This window comes from Equus quagga, chromosome 9 (assembly GCF_021613505.1).
Source record: "Equus quagga isolate Etosha38 chromosome 9, UCLA_HA_Equagga_1.0, whole genome shotgun sequence".
Taxonomy (NCBI): Eukaryota; Metazoa; Chordata; class Mammalia; order Perissodactyla; family Equidae; genus Equus; species Equus quagga.
This window is the reverse complement of record NC_060275.1, coordinates 65,353,020-65,375,331: the sequence shown is the minus strand read 5'-3', so window position 1 is coordinate 65,375,331 and position 22,312 is coordinate 65,353,020. Positions and strand designations below refer to the sequence as shown.

The 22,312-nt window shown below is 51.3% G+C and overlaps 1 protein-coding gene across 20 annotated transcripts in view; it reads left to right on the top strand.

The window, feature by feature from the left end:
* The window catches only part of EPS15L1 (epidermal growth factor receptor pathway substrate 15 like 1), a 93,501-nt gene that overhangs the window by 55,411 nt on the left and 15,778 nt on the right, over positions 1-22,312 (top strand). For 7 of the 20 annotated variants that reach the window (XM_046671034.1, XM_046671042.1, XM_046671037.1 and 4 more), the window contains 7 exons: positions 1,882-2,005; positions 3,166-3,216; positions 4,355-4,491; positions 8,558-8,618; positions 9,552-9,634; positions 16,325-16,457; positions 18,760-18,807. In XM_046671034.1, coding sequence (XP_046526990.1) covers positions 1,882-2,005; positions 3,166-3,216; positions 4,355-4,491; positions 8,558-8,618; positions 9,552-9,634; positions 16,325-16,457; positions 18,760-18,807 — 637 coding nt within the window. Of the gene's footprint in view, positions 1-1,881; positions 2,006-3,165; positions 3,217-4,354; positions 4,492-8,557; positions 8,619-9,551; positions 9,635-11,794; positions 12,081-16,324; positions 16,458-18,759; positions 18,808-22,312 lie in introns of those variants that run through there. The other 13 variants (XM_046671035.1, XM_046671036.1, XM_046671045.1 and 10 more) reach the window with 7 other exon arrangements.

Below are 22,312 nucleotides of genomic sequence, written 5' to 3'. Positions count from 1 at the left end.
GTCAGCCCTCTCTGTCCTTCTTCTGGAGCAGATACATCCCTTCCCCCGTGGTGCAGTGCAGAGGTTTGTTTTCCACCCTGGCCTCCCGGCTTCCTTAGATTAGGACATCTCCATCATATTATCTGTCTGACAACCCCATCAGATGCTTGTTGGGCGCATGCATCTTGTGATTGTCAGCACCACGACATCCTTCCAGAACCACACACTGCTGCCAGGTGCAGTGCTTGCGAACGTCTGTGTGTACTTGCTTGTCTAAGAATCTGGCTTGGCTTCCCCACCTTGGGAAGCCCTGTGGTCGGAGGCCGCAGATAATCTTTGCAAGGTGAGAAGAATCACTCCGCCACGTTCCTCGGAGGGCAGAGGTGTTGGTTTGTCCTTCCGAAACACGTGGCTTCTTGTCAGCCCAGCACCTCTGAGAACCGTCCTGCTCCCTGAAGCCAACCGGGCCAGGCTGGGGGAGCCTTGTCAGGAATTTTCCTTGGATGCCCTTGATGTCATTCCCCCGTAACCATTGTCTGTATTTTTATGGATGCCTAGCTCTTTAATTGTCTGGTCAGTTGGAATGATGGGTGACTTTGCCAGCCCCATGGATGCCGACACATTTACCGGATTCAGTGAGGATGTTGTGCTTTTTCGTATCACAGCGAAACCTTCATGTTTTCACTGATGGTGTGTCTTCCTTAACCAAAATATGCTCAGTATTTCTAACCAAATGCATTGTTCCCACGTACTTGGCAGGGCCTCCCCATTTAGGCACATTTTCCACTATAAAAATGTGCTCTTCAAAAGCAAGTGTTTTTTTCTTCTGATTTAAATACTCTTGTTTGTTTCTAGAAATAAGCACATTTTTAAAAAATGCAAAGTATTTTACATGCTCTAGTAGTTGCAACTGCAAAGCACTCGCTTCCTCCCCAGATGCAAAGAGCCAGCGTGGTCCTTGGTGTGGAAGTGCCTCTTTTGAAATGCCCGCCTAGGCACACACTGAGAAAAAGATGCTGAGGGAGGTCAGACCTTTCACTGAGGCCCCTGCTACAGTTGGTGGGTGGCTCATTGCATTTTCTTTCTGACATTTCCAAAAATAGGATTTTTTTCTGACTCAGTGATTTTTTAAAATAATTAATTGTGGTAAAATACATAGAATATACAATTTACCATCTTAACCATTTTTAACTGCACAGTTCGGGGGTGTTGGGTACATTCACATGGTTGAGCAGCCATCCCCACTATCCGTCTTCAGAACTTGTTCATCGTCCCACACTGAAACTCCATCCCATTAAGTGCTAACTCCCCACCCCCCCCCCCCCACCCCGGTGCCCTCCGTCCTGCCTTCTGTCTCTGTGAGTGTGACTCCTCTAGGGACCGAGTATAAGGGGAATCACACAGTATCTGTCCTTTTGTGTGTGACTTCACTTAGCATGATGTCCTCAGAATTCATCTATGTTGTAGTTTGTGTCAGGACTTCCTTCCTTTTTAAGGCTGAATAATAAATATTCCATTGTTTGTATATCCCACATTTTGTTTTTCCATTCGTCTGTCAATGGATGTTTGGGTTTGCTTCCACTCAATTTTTAAATAAACTTTCGTTTTAGAAGAGTGTTGAACTTACAGGAAAATTGCAAAGATAATTCGGAGAGTTCCTCTGTACCCCGCTCACAGCTTCCCCTATTAATATCTTGTATGGTACATTTGTCACAACTAGTGAACCAATGTCAACACATTATTATTAACTAAAGTCTGTGTTCCTTCAATGATTTTTTAAAATCATTCTCTTTAGGGTCACGTCACTTAAAGGGGGAATTGTGTGAGTTAGGTATGAATTTTGTACTTTGCTTTAACTCTGAAATAATAAAATCCCTGTCCTGTCTCTTCACAAAATTATAGGATGATCCTTTCAAAAATAAAGCCTTATTATTCAGCAACAATGCCCAAGAATTGCATCCGGATCCTTTCCAGGCAGAAGACCCCTTCAAATCTGACCCATTTAAAGGAGCCGATCCCTTCAAAGGTACCTCACTTGGCGCCCGCTTTCTCAGGGAAATGCCATTTATTTTGTATCATTTTGGGTTGTCCAATGATTAGACAAGTGCGGAGCTATCACCCTCTGAAATGGAGGAGGAAACGGATTCTTCTTTTTTTTTGCTGAGGAAGATTCACCCTGAGCTAACATCTGTTGCCAGTCTTCTTCTATTTTGTTTGTGGGTCACCACCCCAGCACGGCCCCAGCGGTGTCGGTCCTTGCCTGGAAACTGAACCCAGGCCGCCTAAGCAGAGGATGCCAAACTTAACCACTAGGCCACAGGGCTGGCCAGAAATGGATTCTTTGAGCCTCATAAGCCTCTTGTGTTTTCCCCTCACTTAGCTAACTAAAGAGCTGAGGCATTGAGGTGTGGCAGGAAGAGCTCCAAGCTCACAGCAAGACATCCATGGTCAAGGGTGGCATGGGCGGCCTCTAGCCTCTTCATGCTTCAGTTCCCATCTGCCAGTGGTGGTCAGTTCCTCCTCGCTCACCTCTCGCAGCTGATGAGGTCATCAGGTGGAATCACGATTGTGAAACCACCTACAAAGTGGCAGATCCCCACGTAAATCTGTGGTCTTAATGTGGTAAGTTTACCCAGAGCCACACACGAGTCAAGGTAACCAAGAATTCCTAGAAACAAGATTTCCTAAGTTTCTCCAGTTTTTTCAGAGCAAAACGGTACTTCCAAGAAGGCTATCTATACGTTTGTGAGAAAAATGCCAAGGCAGGGAGTGGGCAACAGGAGTGCCTTTCCAGTTCCAGATTTCGAGTTTGAGCACCTTAAGGCCAAGGTTGGCTCAGGCAGCTCCTGAGACCCCAACATACTGTTCTCGTCATTGCCCCTGGGCCAGCTGTGTGGTTGAGGACTGGGCAGCCCTGGGGTCCCGTGTCCTCGTAGCCAAGGGAGGTGAGAGGGAGCTGAGTTATGAGAGTGAAGTAGGGCATAGAAAAAGAGTGACTTCTGGCTCATTCTGCCTCTTCCCTGACTCTGGCCCGTGTTGAGCAGCCAACAGGAGCTCTCATGTCATCTTAAAGGGCTTAGCTGTCAAAGACCGCCTCTGCCAGTGGCTGCCCTGCTCTCCACTTTGATTTGCCAAGGTCATTTCAGCCGTAGAGTTAAACATGTGTTTCTCTCTCCTTTAATCCAGGTGACCCGTTCCAGAATGACCCCTTTGCAGAACAGCAGACAGCTTCAACAGGTAAAAAAAAAAAAAAAACCCTTGGTTAAAAGAAACATTTCGTCGACTAGTCCTCAGAATATTTCCGTTAGTAGTTCAAGTTGAGGGAAATGGCAAAGCCCGTCCAGTCTCCTCCACCAGGTTTCCCATGACATGGCAGCTGGGAGGTTCGCCGCTGAAGGAGCCTGGTAACAACCTCGTCTTCCCTCTCACGGCCAGGAGTCCCTTCTTGCCAATCTGAAGGCACGACGAGAAGCAGAACTAGAAAAGACACTCCTGGTAGCCAGGCGGTCGCTCAGCCACACGCACAGCAACTGGGTCACTGTGCCCGCTGGGGTCACCTGTGGCGGCATTAGGGGGTTCACGTAGTGCCCACACCCCAGGACTTCTGTCAGCACATAGCAGGGGTGGCGGCAGGGTCCTGGAAGGACGGCTGCCTGCATTGCATGGAAGCCTACTGTCTTGTTGCCTCCTGGGCACAGGGGCATTCCCCTCCTCCAGTCACCATGCTGTACCCCACATTCGAGGGGAATGAGCACACTGGGTGTGTTGTTGGCATCGTGCTGCCTAGTTAGCGCTTTTTCTTTATTTTTTTACTGAGGTGAAATTCACCTACAAAATTCACCATTTTAAGTGTACAATTCAGTGGCATGTAGCACATTCACAATGTTGTACGACCATCACCTCTATCTAGTTCCAGAACGTCTCATCACCCAAAAGGAGACCTGTCCCCATGAGCAGTCCCCCCATCCTCCACCCCTGCCCACACTAATCTACTTTCTATCTCTACGGATTTACCCACGGTGTTTATTTTTATTATTTTTAAAACTGGCTTTATTGACAGGTATTTTATACACAACAAAATTCACCAATTATAAGTGTATAATTAGCTGAGTTTTGAAAATGTGGACAGTTGTGTCAGATAGAGAATATTTCCATCATCCTGAAAGATTCCTTTGTGCCCCCCAAATCCCCACCCCTGCCCCCAGGCTCCTGGCAACCAATGACCTGCTTTCTGTTGCTATGGTTTTTACTTTTCTAGAATTTCATGTAAATGGCATCAGTCAGTTCCGTGCTTTTTTTTATTTGGGTTTTTTCGCTAAGCATAATGTTGTTTATTCAGGAGGCTTTTTTTTGTACTTTCCGAAACATCATCTAGATCCATTTGGAGGGGATCCTTTCAAAGAAAGTGACCCGTTCCGTGGTTCTGCCTCCGATGACTTCTTTAAGAAACAGACAAAGAACGACCCGTTTACCTCAGACCCCTTCACGAAAAACCCTCCTTTACCCTCAAAGGTGAGTGAGCCCGGGAAGGCGATGGCACTGCCTGTGTGAAGGCAACCCTTCCTTGTCCTCCCCTGTGGGCTGAGCCAGGGGCTCCCCTGTTGCAACTGTGCTCGCTAACCCAACCAGTGCGGGCCATGTGTGCTGTGTGAGGCCAGGCGGTTCCCCAGGAGCTGGGTCATGGGCCAGGTCCCATTACTGGATGGCGAAGTGACTGTTCATGCTAGTCCCTGTGAGGCTCCTCCTGTGAAGCAGGGCGTCACATCCAGCGGTCCAGGGAGCCCAAGTCAGGTGGTCTGTGTCCCGAACCACTAATTCCTCCGTCCCTTTCTGTACCCGTTACTTCAGCTCAGGCCCTCCGGCTGGGTTCTCTGCTCTGTCACCTGCCCCCACTGCTGCTCTGTCTCCCAACAAAGACAAAATGAAACAAAGTACCACACACTCCCACAGACCACCCCAGCCTCCACACAACCGCCCTGCCATCGTCCTAGTGCACAGCACTGATGGTGACACTGGAGTCGACTGCCTCCGTGAGTCCTGGTCACAGCAGGAGGACGTCCAGGTCCGCAATTAGTGTGCAAGGCACATGTGTGCCCCCCGCCCCCGCAGCATCTAGTAAATCATGTGTTTTGCACAGTATTAGGCCCAAAGGACTGGAATAAATTGGCATCATCTAGGATTTAAAAAGCAAAAAAAGTGACTTTGTTATTGAATAGAGAATTTTCCTAAGTGAGGGTGTTTTATGCCCTCCCTTTGTGTTATAGGCTGCATCTCTGTCCCCACCTTACACATTCCCTGGTTTGTCTCTTCTCCATGGACCTTTCGGTCTGCAGCACCAGACCCAGAGCTCCTTGAAGGCAGGAATTAATTCATAACATTTCTGTCTATAAGAAACTGTCATGGGATTCCCCTTTCATTCTTGGTATTGGCAGTCTGTGTTCCCAGTCTTTATCAATTTTGTTGTCTTTTCCATGAACCAGCTTTTGGCTCTACTAATTTTCTCTCCTGTTTGTTTTCTATTTCATTGGTTTCTACTCTATTATTTCCTTCCTCTTACTTATTTTGAGTTAGTACTTTGCCCTTGTATTTCTTACATCTTAAGATACAACCTTATGTCATTGATCTTAGACCATCTTTCCTAATATAAATGTTTAAAGCTACATATTTCCCTCTGAGCACCGCTTTGGCTGCATTCCACACGTTTTGATATGTTGTGTCTTCATTGTCATTCAGTTTGAGATATTTTCCAGTTTCCCTAGTGATTTCTCTGTTGAACCATGGATTATTTAAGGTGTATTGTTTCATTTCCAGTTTTTTTTTAACTAGATATCTTGTAATATTTTTTTCTAAAAAAATGTGTTGTTACTCGAAAGCATATTTTGTATGTTTTCAGTCCTTTTAAATTTATTGAGACTGATTTTATGATCCATATTGGTGCACATAACCATGTGCAATTGAGAAGAATGTCTGCAGTTGTTGGATGCCACGTTCTATAAATGCCAATTAGGTCAAGGTGGTCGATAGTATTGTTCAGGTCATCTATGTCTTTACTGTTTTTGTTTGTTTGCTTTTTAGCTCTACCAGTTGCTGAGAGAGGGATGTTAAAATTTTCTCCTATGGTTGTGGAGTAATCTCTATCCCCACTTATTTCTGTTGAGTCTTGCTTCATGTATTTGGAAGCTCTGTCAGGTACCTATGTTTTTATGATTGTTGTATCATCCTGATGCATAATGACCTTTTTATTATTATAAAAGTTCCCTTTATTCCTCTGGTGTTATTCTTTGTCTTGAAATCTATTGTAGCACATGTTAAAATAGCCACTTCATCCTCCTTATGCTTGTTCTTTGCATGATATCTTTTTTTCATCCCTGTACTTTCAATCTGTCTAGTGTTTACATATGAAGGTCCTTTGGTATTGAGCATTTAGTTAGAGTTTGCTTTCCAGTCCAGTCTGGAAATCTCTGCTTTCTAAATGGAGTGTCTAGTCTATTAACATTTAATGCAATTATTGATATGGTTGGATTTAAGTCTATTTTATTATTTGCTTGCTTTTTATGCCCTATGTTTTGTTCTTCTGTTCCCCTTTTTCTGCCTTCTTTTGGATTGTTTGTTTTCTAGAATTCTATTTTCTTGTACTACTGGCCTCTTTTAACCGTATGTCTTTTTGTTATATTTTAGAGGTTGCTTTAGGGATTACCATATAACACTCTTAACTTTTCATAGGCCACTTGGAGTTAATATAAGATCATTTAATGTAAAATGTAGAAAACTTGCAGCTATATATCCATATTGCAGGTCCATTCATCCAGCTCCCCTTAACCAGTAGTACCTTATGTTATAGCTGTCCTATGAACGTAATGCATCTAAATATATTATAAACTTCGAGGTCAATCTTAGAATTTTTGCTTTATTCTGTTGTATGTATTTTAAAGAAATTAAGAGAAAAAAATCGTTTTTTAATTTTACTCATATACTTACCATTTCTAATGCTCTTTATTCCTTTCTCAAAATGTGATTTTCCCTTTCTTATCGTTTTCCTTCAGCCTGAAGAACTTCCTTTGGCACTTCTTGTAATACAAGTCTACTTTGCTTCATCTTGAAGGGTATTTGTGCTCAATCTAGTACTATTTTTTGCTTTCAGCACTTTTAGGATGTTGTTCCACTGCCTTCCAGCCTCCACTGCCCTTGACGAGAAGTCATCGTCTTTGAAATAGTTGTTCCCCCAGATGTAATGTGTTGTTTTCTCTGGCTGCTTTAAAGAGCCTCTCTGTATCTTAGGTTTTCAATAATTTGACTGTGAAATGTCTGGTTTTCTTTGTGTTTATGCTGTTTAGGGCCTGCTGAGCTTCTTAAATCCATGAATTATGTCTTTCACCAAATTTGGTAACTTTTCAACTATTTTCTTTTTCTGCCATATTCTCTTTCTCCTCTTTTTCTGAGATTCCACTTACACATATGTTAAACCTTTTGCTATTGTCCCCACAGGTCCCTGATGGTCTGTTTTCTTTTCTTTCTCTTTTCTTCTTTTTTCAGATTGAGTAATTTCTACTGATCTGTCTTCAACTTCACTTAATTTTTTTCTCTATCATCTGTTGTTTGGCTAACCTAGTGAATTTTTTTTCTAGGTGTTGTGCTTTTCAGTTTTAGAATTTCCATTTGTTTCTTTTGTATAATTTCTATTTCTCTGCTAAGATCTCCTATCTTGTTCATTTTAAGCGTACTTTCTTTTTTCTCATTGAATGCAGTTATTGCTGCTCTAACGTCCTCATCTGAGAATTCCAGCATCTAGGTTGTCATGGAATTTGCTCCATTGATTATCTTTTCCCTTGAGAATTGGCTGCATTTTTCTGGTTCTCTGTATATTGAGTAATTTAGAGAAGTATCCTATGCATTGTGAGTGCTCTGTTGTGGAAACTGGATTCTGTTACATTCCTCCGGAGTGTGGATGGTTTTGTTTCAGCAGGCACTTCATTTGGTGAGACTCAGACTGCAAACTCTCTCATGCCTATGGTTTTATACTTGCGGCTTTAGCTGCAGGCTGCTCTCAGTCTGCCCACCCATGCACAGGGCAGGAGTCAGCCCTTAACTTGGGAAGAGCTTATCACGGAATTTGGGAATCCCATTCTCTGCTTCTCCTTTCTGGATCCTCTGTCCCTGTCCCATGGCTGTGATTGTCCTGGACCTCCCTCCTCTGGGCAGAAAGATAGCGAGTTTTTTGTTGGGATCCTAGCCTCCTGACACCCTCAGACTATAGCTGTCAAAATAGAAAACTCAACCTTGTACTGCTTTCGTCTGCCAAGTTTCAGGCCTCCTCCAAAGTCTGCCTGCTTTCTGAGCCTTTGGGGGTTGCTTTTTACATCTCTTTTTGCATTTTGTCCAGAGTTGATAGGTGTTATCTGCAGGAAGAATCAGTCTGGTGAGCTTTTACTCTGCTGGAGTTTAGTTTAAATCATTTTATCCTCCCCACAGCTCAGCACCAGATACAGTGTACATAGGTGCCAGGAAAGTTTGTGGCTGAATGAATGGATGGTGGAATAAATGAACTGCTTTTTACTCTTTCCTCTTTCCTTTTACTCAGCTTGACCCCTTTGAATCCAGTGATCCTTTTTCATCCTCCAGCCTCTCTTCAAAAGGATCAGGTGAGACTAATGGCTTATTTTCCTTCTGATTCTTCCTTGGGCTGAGGAAAGAGCCCACCCACTTAAGGCTTTTGTTTCCAAAACTGGTGTGTCTTCAGTGTTTATGTCATTAGTCAGTGGCACCCAGATCCTCACCTGAGGCGGTTTGGCCAAGGCCAGTACCCCCTGGCTGCTCATCTTCCCCCGCAAGAGCTATCATGTTTCTGGAAAGGAAGCTTGGCAATAGCAATTTGGTAATAACACCAAAATTATTAGTGATTCTTTACTAATTCCTCTGTATAAATCTTTGGTTTGTACCTTTGGATTTGTTTCCTAAAAGAATCCAAAGTTTGACCAAGGGTACTGGCTTGTGCATTAAGGGGAGCATTTGTGACTCCCTGTTGCTTTTGGGAACAGGCCCCACTTTGCCTAGCAGCTCCCGCTTATTGGTTACAGAGTTTGATATCATAGGTGGGCATGTGGGTTGCTCCAGAAAATTGTCCCACCAAGGGAGAAAGCTCGGCAAAAGTCTCTACCCACAGATGACCTCCCCACATAAATCATGTGCACAGTGGGTCCCCTCCCTCTCCCCTCCTGACTCATTGGGACAGCAGGCTGTGCTTCCACAGGGCACTTGTTGCTCCTTTGCTGACTGTGAACAGTGCTGGCTTGAAACATAGACATGGGGCAGAGTCCCTCTGGCTCTCCCGAGCTGGCTGTCATGTCAAGAAACCGTCTGGCCGAACTACACCAACTTCAAGCCACAACAGGGGTGGGCAGAAGGCCTTGTTGAGGACCTGCACCCCGATGCACGACCCCAGCAAACAAACGTGACCTCCCCAAATCGCCTGCTTTGGGGACTGTTGAGTACCGAGAGGCGACACTGCCCCTTGACCCCAGGAGGCGTGTCCCAGGAAAGCCCTGTAACTCGGCCTCTGTTGGTGCTGCTTGCAGGTCCCTTTGGAACCTTGGACCCCTTCGGAAGTGGCTCCTTCAGTAGTGCTGAGGGCTTTGCTGACTTCAGCCAGATGTCCAAGGTAAAGCCCCTCCCATGGAGCCCCCGTGCCTCTGCCAGTCCTTGTCCCTCTTGTCATGGTCTTGTCATGGGCTGCCAGGCGTACTTGTTAACCCCATGTATGCATTCCCTTGGCACCTGTCGAACTGAAACGTGTCCTCCCACAAGGTGGTGAGTCAGCAGGCTGGGTCTAGTAGCACCCGTGCCTGTGATCGGGCCCATTTGCCTCCTCGTCCTCTGAGCAGAACTGCCAGAGCCCCAAGTCCCTTGCTGAAGCATGAGCACCATCGCCTCCTCCTTGCTCCCACTGGTGTCTGCTGGCTGACGGGTCTCAGGTGATAAGGCCTCGCTGTGGCTGCACACACTCAGGGTGTTAGGCAGAGGGCCCAGGAGGGTCATGGGAAGCTGGCCTGCTGTGCAACCAACCGTGGCCAGGACTGTGGGCCACAGGCTGGCAGGCAGGAGGTGTCTGGAGAAAGTGAGCCGAATGCCTGGAGCCACCTGTGAACAGTAGCCTCAAGGGGTGTGAAAAGCGAGGCCTAGCCTCAGCAAATAAATATACAGGTGAAGAGCGAGCTGTCCAAGATGGACAACATTTATGCTGTTGTTGGGCTGAACAGTGTTTGTGGCCATAGTTAGGTTAACTGGCTGTGCATATAGCCCCAGATGGAGTTAGAGCACTGTCGAAGGGGCTTGGGGGACCGTGTGGGGACAGCTGAATCTTCAGTGTGTCAAGAAGTCCGTCAGTAGGTCGTGTCCAAAATGGCAGGTCAAGAAATAACAGTAGAAGCCCATGATTACTGAGGTAAATTACGGAAGAAACTGCTAAGAAATTGAAAGCGTTGGCCTCGGCAAGTGGGAGAAGCAGCGGGCCGAGGGTCTGCTGCTCTTCAGTGTAGCTTTTAGTGTCTCTTGGTTTTAACTGTGAGCAGGTGCTTCTTTGATGAGACTTAGGAAAGCAGCCCAGGTGTGCCTCACCTCAGCCTCAAGTCCGCATCCCCCACACCTGCCTGTGCTCTGTTCCTCCTTGGCAGCCCCTGAGGCTGGTGAGGGCAGGATCCCTCAGAGAGAAAGGGCCTTAGAGCCACAGGGCCCAACTTTCTGCTTTCATTCCACCCATCTTTACCAGCGGCCTGTTCCAGCCCAGGTCCCATCGGCCAAGAGCAGAAAACAGTCCCTGTCCCCAGCCCTGCCTCTTAGTTAGGGAAAGCTCACAGCCAGGAGGTGGGGAGGGGTCGGGGCGGGGAGCCCCCGGATGTGGGAGCTGAGCCCCTGCAGCGAGGAGTCCTGCGCCTCCCGCACCAGCTCACCCCCGCCCAGCCAGCTCCTCGGGGCGTCCTGCCTGCGTGCTCCCTGTTCACTCAGCCCAGGAGTACACGACTGTCTGGATGCTGAGCGCTTGTGGTTACCGAAGTGTGACTGTGGCGCACGGCTTCCGAGAAACACTTGAGATTCTGTTTAGGTTTTCAAATAAGTGTGTGAGCATAAACTGTCGCGGTGGCACATCCAGCTTCTGGCCAAAGGCGGAGCATCTGTTCGCCCGTCGGCCACCCAGGAGGGAGCCCAGAGGTGCTGGTGGGGTGGCCTCTCTCCTTCCAGTGCCTGGAGGACAACCAGCCTCCATCCCTCATATGGAAACGCTGTGACATGGACCCTTGGGACACTGGGATTGGCTGGCAGGCACCAGAGGGCATGGGATTGGCCCTCTGTGTGTCGCTTAGTGGCTGTTACACGTCTCTGCTCCTTGAGTGGCGCCGTGTGTCCTCGGCTTCTGTCCCTGCTTAGTGAGCAGGAAACCGTCTCCTTAAATTAGAAAACTTCTGCCACTTGGTGGCAGCAATCTCCAGGGAAGGGTTTGTCTTGTGTTCTCGAGCAGTCGCAAGTGGGCTCTCTCCCTGTGGGAGGCTGGCCCTGGAGGCAGAGGGAGTGAGAGCTAGCAGTGGCCTGAGCTAGGACAAGGACCAGGGCACGAACGAGGCCCCTATTTCAAGAAGTGTCCGAATGGAGGCTGTGTGGGCTTGCGGAGGTCCCTGCAGGGCCGCCAGCCTGGAGGACCCTGCAAGGCAGGAAGACCATGTTCCCTTCTCCGGGTGGTCTCTGTTCCCCACGGCCACTCAGGGCCTGGGCCTCCTCTCTCTGTCCCTTCTAATCTAAAGTTGCATTTTCCCTCTTCCAATTCCAGTTTCCCTCTCCTGGTCCCCGTGTCCCCGATCAGGCCGCACATGCACGTGTACCGTGACTTCTGAGCCAGCGCCCCTTCCTGTTGGAGGTGCTGGGTGGGCTGGAGCTGGATGGGGCCGGGGAAATTCGTCCCCAGCCTTCTGCTGTTCCGTTTCCACGGTCCCGGCAGCTCCGCTCTCGTGCGCCTGTCCAGCTGAACACCGAGCCCTGACCTTGTCACTCTGTTTTTCCTTTTTGGTTCCCTTTCTGTCTTTCAAGAACAACATTGTGTGTATAAATAAAATGCTGAAGGAAATGAAAGTAAAGTGGCAAGAAGGTGGTTTTTTTTTTTTTGGCTTCTTGGTTTTTCTTGTTTTTTTGTTTTTCACATCTCCAGCTTTTCCCCTTCTGAGTGGGTGGGGAAGCGAGGCCCACGGGCGCCCCTTTTCAACTTCCCCTAAATCAAAGTGTCCTCTGTGGGGCAGCCCTAAGGGAAGACGACAGCCAGCAATCTGATCCCAGGAGGTTCTTCTTCTGGGAGGCTCTTTGGCTCTCATTCTTAGCTGAGGTCCTCCCACACACAGAGATTTTTCCAGAAGGTGTCGATCCGAAACTCCATTACCTTGCTTTAAAAGCAAATCCCCCAAATTAGATCTCAGGGAGCGTCTGAGAATAAAAACAAGACTTGAACTTGATTGTGTCACCCCTCCCCCCTGAAAAAGAGCCGTGTCTGAAATCCTTGATAGGTGGTTGGTCATTTGAAGCCGTGCATTGCTATTTAGGGCTGTTTTTGAAGAGCTAAGACTCTTTTGCTTTAACCTAGTTTTTTAAACTGTGAGCCCGCGCGTGTTTCTCTGAGAGCTGCTCTCACACTGGCTTTTCTGTCTGCCTTTTTTTTCTGAGCATGCTTCACTCCGGGCCAGCCCGGAGAGCCCCGACTGGCTTCACTGAAACTCTTCTAAAAATAGCAACTTTCCCTGAAGCCCCAGCCCGAGGGGGGACAAATTGGGTCCCAAAGGAGGCTTCTTGGGAAACTAGAAGTTGTGGAAATTGGGATTTGGAAATGACACAGGCTTTTTGGTGTTGGAAGTGATGTAATTCACTGTCGCGGGGGAACCAGGCATTGAGTTGGAACGTTGGAGCGAGCCGCTCGGTGGGTTTACATAGAAGCGGGCGGAGAGTCAGCTTGGCCCACGGGGCCCCAGCCAGCCAGGATGAGCATTGCAGCTCTGGTTTTAGTGTGTTGCTGGCTCTCACGTGTTAGGGACTCTGAGCTGAGTGGACCCTTTAGGTTCCCCCCTTCTCCGAACCCTTTGTTGCCCAAGCCAGGGGTGGTGCGGCTCCCAAGGGTGGGCCCTGCCTCGGCGACCAGCTGAGCACTCGCTCCAGTTGGGTGACAGTCCAGGAGGCAGTGCATGGCCTGGAGAGAAAAGGACACTGTGCACCTGAGACTGGGAGTGCATCCAGAGGGTTCCTGGTGCCCCTCTGCCCTCCTACCCCAGAGCTGGTGTGCTCCCAGGACAAGGACTGGAGTCCACACGAGGGAGGGCCTTGGGGCCAGTCACACCACCTCTCTGCTAAGAAAATGGTTTGGATTCCTGCCTGCCCGGCTCAGGTTGTGGTGGAAATCACGTGAGCCCTGGGCCTGGGCTGTGCTCTGTGAGTGGCGGAGGCATAAGCAGAAGAACCAGTGTTCCCTCCCTCTCTGTCCCCACCTCACTCTTTTCCCAGCAGCAGACCCCAGAGCACCATTTTAAAGCTGGGCCGCCGTGCCTCAGCTCTCGTGCCGCCTTCCTCTGGGAATGGCACTGCGGGTGGCGTGAGGCGGCAGCAGCGAAGCATCTGCAGCTGGCGGGACGTTCCCAGGGTCTTTTGCAGGTGTCAACAAGAACTCTCATTATGTCTGCAGCCTTGGCGTGATAATAGTCATGCCGTCTCAGTGCTAACATCGTCCAGGAGCCAGGTGGAGTGATTTTATGCGTTACCTTCTTGCATTCTTGCGGCGGCCCTGTGCGCTAGGGCCTGTCATTATTGTCATTTCACAGATGAGGGAACCGAGACACGGAGCTGTTAGTAGGTGGCAGGGCATCCAGACCCCACCCTGACCACTGTGCTCTGCAGCCTGACCAAGCGGATGTTCTGGAAACTCAAGCAGCAGGTTTTACAAAGAGACTCCCCGACTTTCATGCCTAAAGGGACAAGTGTCACAGAGCCCAGGAGAGGGGAACAGCAGCATGGAGGGAGGCACCTCCTGGCCCTGCCACAGCCCTGCAGCCACAGCCCTGCAGCCTTCTCAGAGCTTCCTGGTATGCCAGGGTGGTCCTGGCAAGGAAACGAGTCTTCCTCGTTGGACCCCCATCTTCCTCTGCGCCTCCTCCTGCCTTACTCTGCCTCTCACGTGCATCCACGCATGTCTCTTCCATAGGCCTAAGGACAGGGACACTGCCCAGAACATGGTCCCAAACCTACTGTGAGGCAGGCTGCCAGCAGCCGATGGCAACGCCCAGGGCTCCTGACCCAGAAGGCAGACGACGTGGGTTCTTGCCCTCACTCCACCACTGAGGTGCGGTGATTGGCAGGCTGCATCTCTTCACTGTGCCTCAGTTTCCCTATGTGTAAAACGGAAGTGGTGACGGTAGGACTCCCTCCCAAGGCTATTTGGAAGATGTGGTGAGAAGATCAGCACAGAGCCAGCATCTCCCACGGGGGTCAGCAGAGTGTGCAGAAGCCTCTCCAGGCCCCTCCTCATCCTGTGGGCTGCCACCTGTCCCTCACCTGAGACTAGTGTCTATAACTAGATACCAGAGGTCAAGGCTGCTGCGTGCTGTCCCCATGACTAGAGCCTAGAGGAGGAGCCAGTCCCATGACTGGATCCTGGCAGGGGGGAGCCGTGTCCCCGTGACTGGATCCTGGAGGAGCCGTATCCCCGTGACTGGATCCTGGAGGAGCCATATCCCCGTGACTGGATCGTGGCGGAGGGGGAGCCGTGTCCCCGTGACTGGATCCTAGAGGAGCCGTATCCCCGTGACTGGATCCTGGCGGAGGGGGAGCCGTGTCCCCGTGACTGGATCCTGGCGGAGGGGGAGCCATCTTCCACGACTGGAGTCGCCCCTTCTCCCCACTGCTCCAGTAATTGGTTGGTCCAGCTTATCTAAGAGAGTCCCATGTGTGCACCATTGTGTTGCTGCTTTGTCTTTGTCCTCAGGCCTGCCCCCTGTGGAGGGGACATGAAATGCCCTCTCTGTGCCCTGTCCAACTCCTGCCCTCCCATGGATTTCGTGTCTCCTTTCCTTGCTCTTTGAGGACCATACTAGCATTTTTACACCAGTTTCTACCAATCCCTTTGTTTCTAGTGGCTCTGTGTTTCCTGCTGTACTTTTTCCTGCTTATTTTCTATTTTAGTAAAAGTGGTTCCCCAACCCCAGGGAAAGTGATCTTCTCTTTTTGGGGTACCCAAGGCCCTGTCACCCGAGAGGAGCCAGCTCACCTGCGGTTTGTCAAGCCTGGTGCTGTGCTGGTGTTTGAGGTGGGGGTGCACACAGAGATGAGTCACTGCCCACCCAGGCTCGGCCAGCAGGTGTGCTGCCCCCTCACCTGTGCTGACACAGAGGAGGTGGGCATGCACAAGCCTCCCATCTGAGGACCCCATGTGCTCAGGGGCCTGGAGACACTGGTGTAAAGGATTCCAGGGACCCAGGAATCATTGGGAGGGGATGGGGGTGACTGCAGGGATGAGGCTGAAGAATCAGGCAGTGGGGGGCCGTGATGAAGGCCCTGCATGCCTCAAAGTGTGCTTAGAGGTTGCCTGTGGGCATTGGGACCATTCAGTGCTCCATATCTCTCCACCTGTCTGTCATCTCTACCCATCTACCTAGCCACGCATCCCTCTCTCCATGCACCTATCTGTCGCTGGGGTGATCGGGTTTGATTTGGGTTGGAGACAGGTGATGTAGGGGTGGGTGGGAGCAGGAGTGGGAGGTCCAGGCCAAATGTGATAAGAGCCCAACAGAGGAGCCATGGCTGTGCCAACAATGGTGGGCTGGGCTGGTCAGTCAAGCGTGGGCTCCGACTTGACTCACTTGAGGGGCACCCATAGGCAGCCCAGGGGCATGAGAGGGTCTGGTGCCATTCTGATCAGATGCCTGTTGCTGCCTGTCACTGATGGAAGGCATTGGCCACACAGGCCAGCACTTAGCCTGGAGGCGGCACAGGGTGAGGGTGGGCGCATCTCTGAAACATGAGCTGGAGGCCCAGGGGACTCTGGGGTCAGGAATACCCATTGTCCCTGTGTGGGTGGGATGGCCTGTGTGGAAGGGGCACTCCCTCATGGGGCTGCTCTCGCCTGCTCTTTGTTTGCTGGCTTGCCTGTCAGAGGCTGGAGGACTCCAGGGGGCTTGTGAGAGACCCTGGGACCGAGCAGGGGCTGTGCTGCACAGCCTGGAGGGTTGGGGGCCTCGCTGAGGCTCTCTGTATGTGAGCATCGGCTCAATGGACGTCCGTTGCCTCCGTGTTAACAGTTATTTCTGCCTCTCTTTCGTGTCCTCTCTTTCAGCCCCCAACTTCTGGCCCTTTCACCTCCTCCTTTGGAGGGGCAGGATTCTCAGATGACCCCTTTAAAAGTAAACAGGACACTCCCGCTCTGCCTCCGAAGAAGCCTGCTCCTCCACGGCCTAAACCGCCCAGCGGTCAGTACTCTCTCTTCTCTTGCAGCCGCCCACCCACCGGTGCAGGACGGCGGGGGAACTGAGGGCCCCTCCGTTCACCAGCCCAGAGGAGAGCAGATGCCATGGGGCCCACACTCAGAGCAAAAGGGTCTCCCCTCCACCTAGTCGCCTGGGTCCGTGCATGGTGTGTGTGTAGCCCGGGCCCCTCACTGGCTTCAAGCTCTGTTTGGGGATCCAGGGTGGTCTCTGGAAGGCTCAGGGCTCAGAGCTGCCATACAATCCCAGCCAAGCAAGTTGCCAGGCCCTGCGGCCGCTCCAGCCTCCCCACCCCACCTGAGCTCTTTCCCAGGTTGGCTCAGGGAGGGCCCTAGGGTGGGGACGGCAGCACTGGTGGCCGAGGCTGCCCTCTTGATTCAGTCTGGCCAGGCTGCTGATTTCTCTCAGCCTTGGCCCAGGCCCTGCTCTCAGGAGAGGGCCCAGTGCATCCCCCCTGAGGATTCTGAGGACTTTGAACTTGTGCATGGGATCTCTCTCAGGTGATGGGAAAGGCTGACAGGCTGGGTTACAGACTCGAAAGCAGAATGCTGTTGCTTCAGCGGCAGAAGGATTCATTGCAGTTTCTCAGTCCGTGTATCCATCCCCTCCATGTTTCCTTGGTGCCTCGGCCAGGATGTGTCTCATTCGCAAGTTTCCAGGCAGTCTCGCCTGCGCTGTCCCTAGACTGTGGGTGGCGACAGGAGAAGCACTCGCTCCCTCACTCTGCCTGCTCTGCATGGCCTTCCCTCTCCCTCCGGCCTGAGCTTGCCCCTCTCCTTCAATCTTCCCATGAGGCCCATGGTCATTGCAGGCCCTCGAGCTCTCTAGTTATCAGTGGTCATTGGTCCAAGGTTGGCCACTCTTCCTACACAAGGTCCACCTGTCAGTAGAGACGAACGGAGGGGAAGGAATTTTGAAAACACTGCCTCTCCCCTCCTATCACCTGGGCTGGCCGGAGCTTTCTCTCAGGGGGACGGGTGGAGCATCTCCTGATGTGCCAGTTTGGCCTCCTTACAGATGAGTCATGAGAGAAAGTATGACCAATGGGCCGGGTGGATTTATAACAGATTTTCTGTGAACTGTGAGCAGAAACAGATGCATGAAGCGATCACTTCTGTCAGCCACACATCAAAGGCATTTACCATGAAACGGGGTGGGGGGAGCAGAACCAACAAAGGAATTCCCTTCCATCTGTGAGAGGTTGCTGGTGCCTTAGACGGAGACAGTGGCTTAGGGGACCTTGATGGTCTCCTGATCAAATGGCATCAGGCCTCCTCTGCCTGAAAGATGGGAGCAACAGTATGCTTGTACATGCACGGACACAATGCACGCAGTTCATGCGCACACATGCACCTGCTTGCACACAGTTGTGCACATAGATGTGCACACACGTTCACGTACTGCATGCTCACACTTGCACATGCAAACATGCATGCACACTCTAGTTGCATGTGCAGACGTGTGCACACACTCATACCTATGTGCACACGTGTTCTCACACAGTGCCTGCATGCACACGTGTGCACATGCTCTCCTGTGAATGCATGTGCACATACATGTTCCTCGAGGAGGAGATGCTCCACTCAGTGGCTGACAGGTTCATGGCTTCATTCTCAGGGTTTCTTGGAAACTCTCTTCTTGGCCTCCTCTTCTTATCTGAACCAGTGCTCGGTCTGCTTTCGAACTTGCCTTCTGCTGTCCCCTCCCCTTGTGTCTCCCTCTGCGATTCTGCCCACCACATTTTGGCTTCTGCTTTTAGTGTAGCGCAGACTTAACAAGCAGAGAACACCAGGAGTTTGGGGGCCTCCTTGGAGCTGGTGTCTGAGCTTAGGCTTCTTAGAGAGCTGTCCATGTTTTGGGGTTGTTTGACCCTGGGGGTCTTAGGCTGCCTCTGCTCTTGGCTGTGGGCTGCCACACCCTTGCTCTGCTATGGCTGGTGAGGTGCCCCTAATAGCCTGTTCACGTCCATGGCCCTTAAGAAGCACTTGTGTGCCTCTCATCTCACCAGATCCTAGCAAGACCTGCGAGATAGATAGGCAGTGTGATGCCCTTTCAGCAGAATAGAAAAGGGAAGTGAGAGAAGTCACGTGGGCCTCCTAAGGTCATCAGCGAGGTGACCCAGTGACCTGCCTCCGCCCAGCCCTCCCACCCCCATAGGCAGCTGTAATGAGAATCAAGCCGTGAGATTGGGGGTGCTCTGGAACATGGCTGACATGTGTGCGGTGTGAGCAGCCGCAATGCATCCGCGTGTAGGCCTAAATGTCTCTCGTTTGATTCTCTTACCCAGAAGCCATGGCTGAACAGAAAAAGCCAGCGCTGTACACACTGCTGGGCGGTAGGTACACACCGTGTGGCGGTTGCCATGAGCGCTTCAAGCGGCGTTTCTGCTGTGGTTTCATCCTAACCTCTAACAACCTGAAACCGCTAGCCGTGCCGATGCACCCACGCGCGTGTCTGACCCAGCGGTTGACGCTTGAACAAGTCACATTTGGGGGAGGCGTTCGGCTCTTTGGGGGACGCAGAGGAAGGTGTCTGCCCCCACCACTTCTCTGATGGAAGGGATTGAGGTCCCACTGTGCATACTGCTCTCCCTTCTTCCCGTCCGCACCGCACAGAGCGAGGCTGTGTAAACTGGGAGCAGCGTAGTCGTTAGCTGGTTCTTAGCAAGACGGGTCGGCAGATGCGTGCTGGAGGAAGTCCTGCTCAGAACACTCGTTACGAAAGCACAAGGCAGGCCTCTTGTTTTCTTGGCTGTTTAGGATGGGAAGCAGCCGAGAGGATGTACAAGTGTTTTTGGGTTTTTTTTTAAGAAAATATAAAGTCCAACAGTTTGAAAGTGAGGAAATGGAACGTTCTTTTCTACTCTTCTCGCTGGCCCGGCCTTTTCCCGCTTGAAAAGGCCACGTGGCCATCATGCAATGGTGGCTGCCTTCTCCCAGGAACAGCTCGTCATCGCACTCCAGGGCCTCCCTGACATGTAGGGGGAGCTGCGGTCCCAGCGTGGCTGAATGGGGTGGAGGTGAGGTGGGCCCCCTGCTCCTGGGGCCCTGTGGCTCTGGTGGTCCAGCCGTGATCCTGTGGAGATAGGCAGAGTGAATGACGCAGGCCGTCTGGTGATAACAGTTCTTCTCACAAACCAGATGCGCAGCTTCACGCCTGCACTTGCAGAAACCAGGATGAAGGATGGGCTCTTCCATAAACACGCTACCCTACGTGTGAAATGGGTCTGATGTCCCCACATTCCCACCTGGGGCTTGCCTGTCCAAGGGGCTCCTGAGGTTTCTAGTCTCTGCACCTGGAGTTGGCTCTAACCTGTGAGACCGAGACAGTGAGTCTGACGCTGATTGCCTCCAGCTGCTGGGATGCCCATCCTGCCAGAGTCCCAGGAAGCTGCTTGACCAGACTGCTTTCCGGATGTCGGACAGGGGCCTAGGTTCCCGTGCCAGCCCTGCCGCCATCCCCCTGAGGGGCTCTGGGCAGGTATCTTAACCTTGCCAAGCCTCAGTTTTCCTGCTTGAGCATGGGACCAACTCTGACCTAGCAGGTGGCCATGTGGGTAAAGTGCCCTTGCACAGCAGTTACCCGTGATGTGACAGATGTGCGGTGCACCCCCAACCTGCTCCCAGGGTACGTGACGAGGACGCAGGGCCCCCTTCCACAGGTAGGTCCTTTCCTGGGAGAGACAGAGGCTGGGCCTGAGGCAGCCTGTGCGTGCAGGGAGTCATCAAGGCAGACTTTCTCCCGTGAGACTGTAGGCTACAGAAGTCTTTGCAGTTGAGAGCAGTCAGAGCGTGGGTAGTGGAACTTCAAAGAGGGCTCCAGGGTCCTCTCGGCAAAACGTAGCTGCTGTCGCTCGTGTGGGCCCAAGTGCACGTGCGGTGTGAGGCACGCGTGGTTTCTGGCTGCCGTCTCATGCACGAGAGGTAGAGTTCCCATTCTATGGGAGCTGTGTTTAAAAGCTCGATTGAGTTTTAATTGACATGCAATAAACATGTATTTGTGTCAGCCTGTGCAGTCACAGTGGGGACCCCTCCACCTGGGAGCCTTGCCAAGGATCCCCTACAAGAGTTGTGGTATCACAGGAGCAGCCCACGGCTGGTCATCTGCTCTCAAGGCCACATACCCCATTCTCTCTTGCCCCAAGCCAGAGAGTGTGCCCTCAGGGACCAGCGAGAGTTGGCCTCTGGAGCATGAACAGGACTTCGGCACTGAGTTCTCTATGCCTGGAGGTCTTTTCTAGAAAGGTCTATCAAGGTATTCAATAACCAGCAGGTGTCTGTTTGGGGAGAGAGAACTGGTTTCTTCCAGGCAGATGCAAAACAGACTCCGCCAGCAGCCGCCGAAACCTGTCAGTTAAAGTTAGCGCACACACCTCCCCCAGGTAAACAATGGTGTATTTTCTGCAACGGACCAGAGATCTAGATCAGTCAGAACTCACCGCTGAAGAGTTTCTAGGTAAAAGTTGTTGATTTGCAAAGAGAGAAACAGATTTTTTTTTTAAGTACAGGAAATGGCTGTGTGGGTGTCAGTGATTGGGCCTCGCGCCCCGCGGCGACAGATAGCGGGATCCTGCGCCCGGCCCCACCCTTGCCACTTCCTGCAAGTGCAGCCCTGCATTGCGGTTCCTGCAGCCCTGGGTGACACCAGCTAGCGCGCCTTCACCGCTAACCAGCCACTCACCTTTAACCTCTCCCCAATTTAATTACCCTTTTATTACTGCTGACGACCTCTTCACCTCCAGAGTAAAGCCATGCACATGCTTACGGAGTCTTTTTGACCCTCTTCCCTCTCCCACGATTCTTCCAATGAACGCAGGACAATGAGATGCCATTTTACCTGTCCTGTTTGATTCAAATGATTCTTAAAAAAAAATTCTCCCCTAAAACACAAGTCCCCTCCCACACCTGTGTGTAGGCTCCACACAGGGTGGCTGGCTGGGATTCTTTGGGGCGGTTTTCTGCTTGCTGCCCACCCGGGGCCAGCCCGCTCACTCGGTGGTCACCTTGACCATCCTGGGGAGCTCCTGCACGGGCCGCGGTCACGGAGGGACCTGCCCTTCCTGACCGGCATCAGCCCATGTGCTGTGAAATGCCAGGCGAAGGGTGACACCGGGGTGGCTGTCCTTGGCTCGCGTGGGTTCCGACCTCTTGTTTGTCACACCAGATCCACTTGTAAAATGGCTTCTCCAGTTGAGCCGTGCGGTTAGCACCTTAGCCTTGAACTTAACTACTTTAATTCCGTTCCCACGATGATTTCAAAGAGATAATTCAGTGGCTACATGTGAAGTTCTAGAATGGGACAAAAGTGGTTCACTGCCAGCTTGACAAGCCTGGAAAGTTCTGGCAATTGCTGGCCAGCTGGGGTTACAGTGCTCCAGGGAGCTCAGATGCCCAGCGTGGTGGCACCCTCCCTGCCTGCCTGCCAGCCTGGCCAAGGCTGACTGCGACCCCTGACAGCGAGTGCTTGAGATCCCGTGAGCCCTGCCCCTGGTAGAGGGAGAAAGGTGATTTTCTTCTCAACCAGTTACATGTAAAATCCTGGAGACGGATTGTTCTTTGCGTTGAATTTCTGTTCTGCAAAGTCGGCTGAGTTTGAAAATAGAAGCATTTGCCTATCTTAGCACACACCCACCCTCCTGCACCCAGAAGGGCGGATTGAGTGGGAGTTGAGTGACACGGTTGTCACCTGTTGTTCAGTGGGGCACAAATGCCCGGGACTGGGGTCCTGGAGCAGAGGAGTCAGGGCTCAGGCAGCCGGAGTTCTGGGGGCTGTGGGGCCTCGGGTTGGGGGCAGGCCCAGAGAGCCCAGACTCCCCGTCCTGCATCTGAGCATGGGGGTGA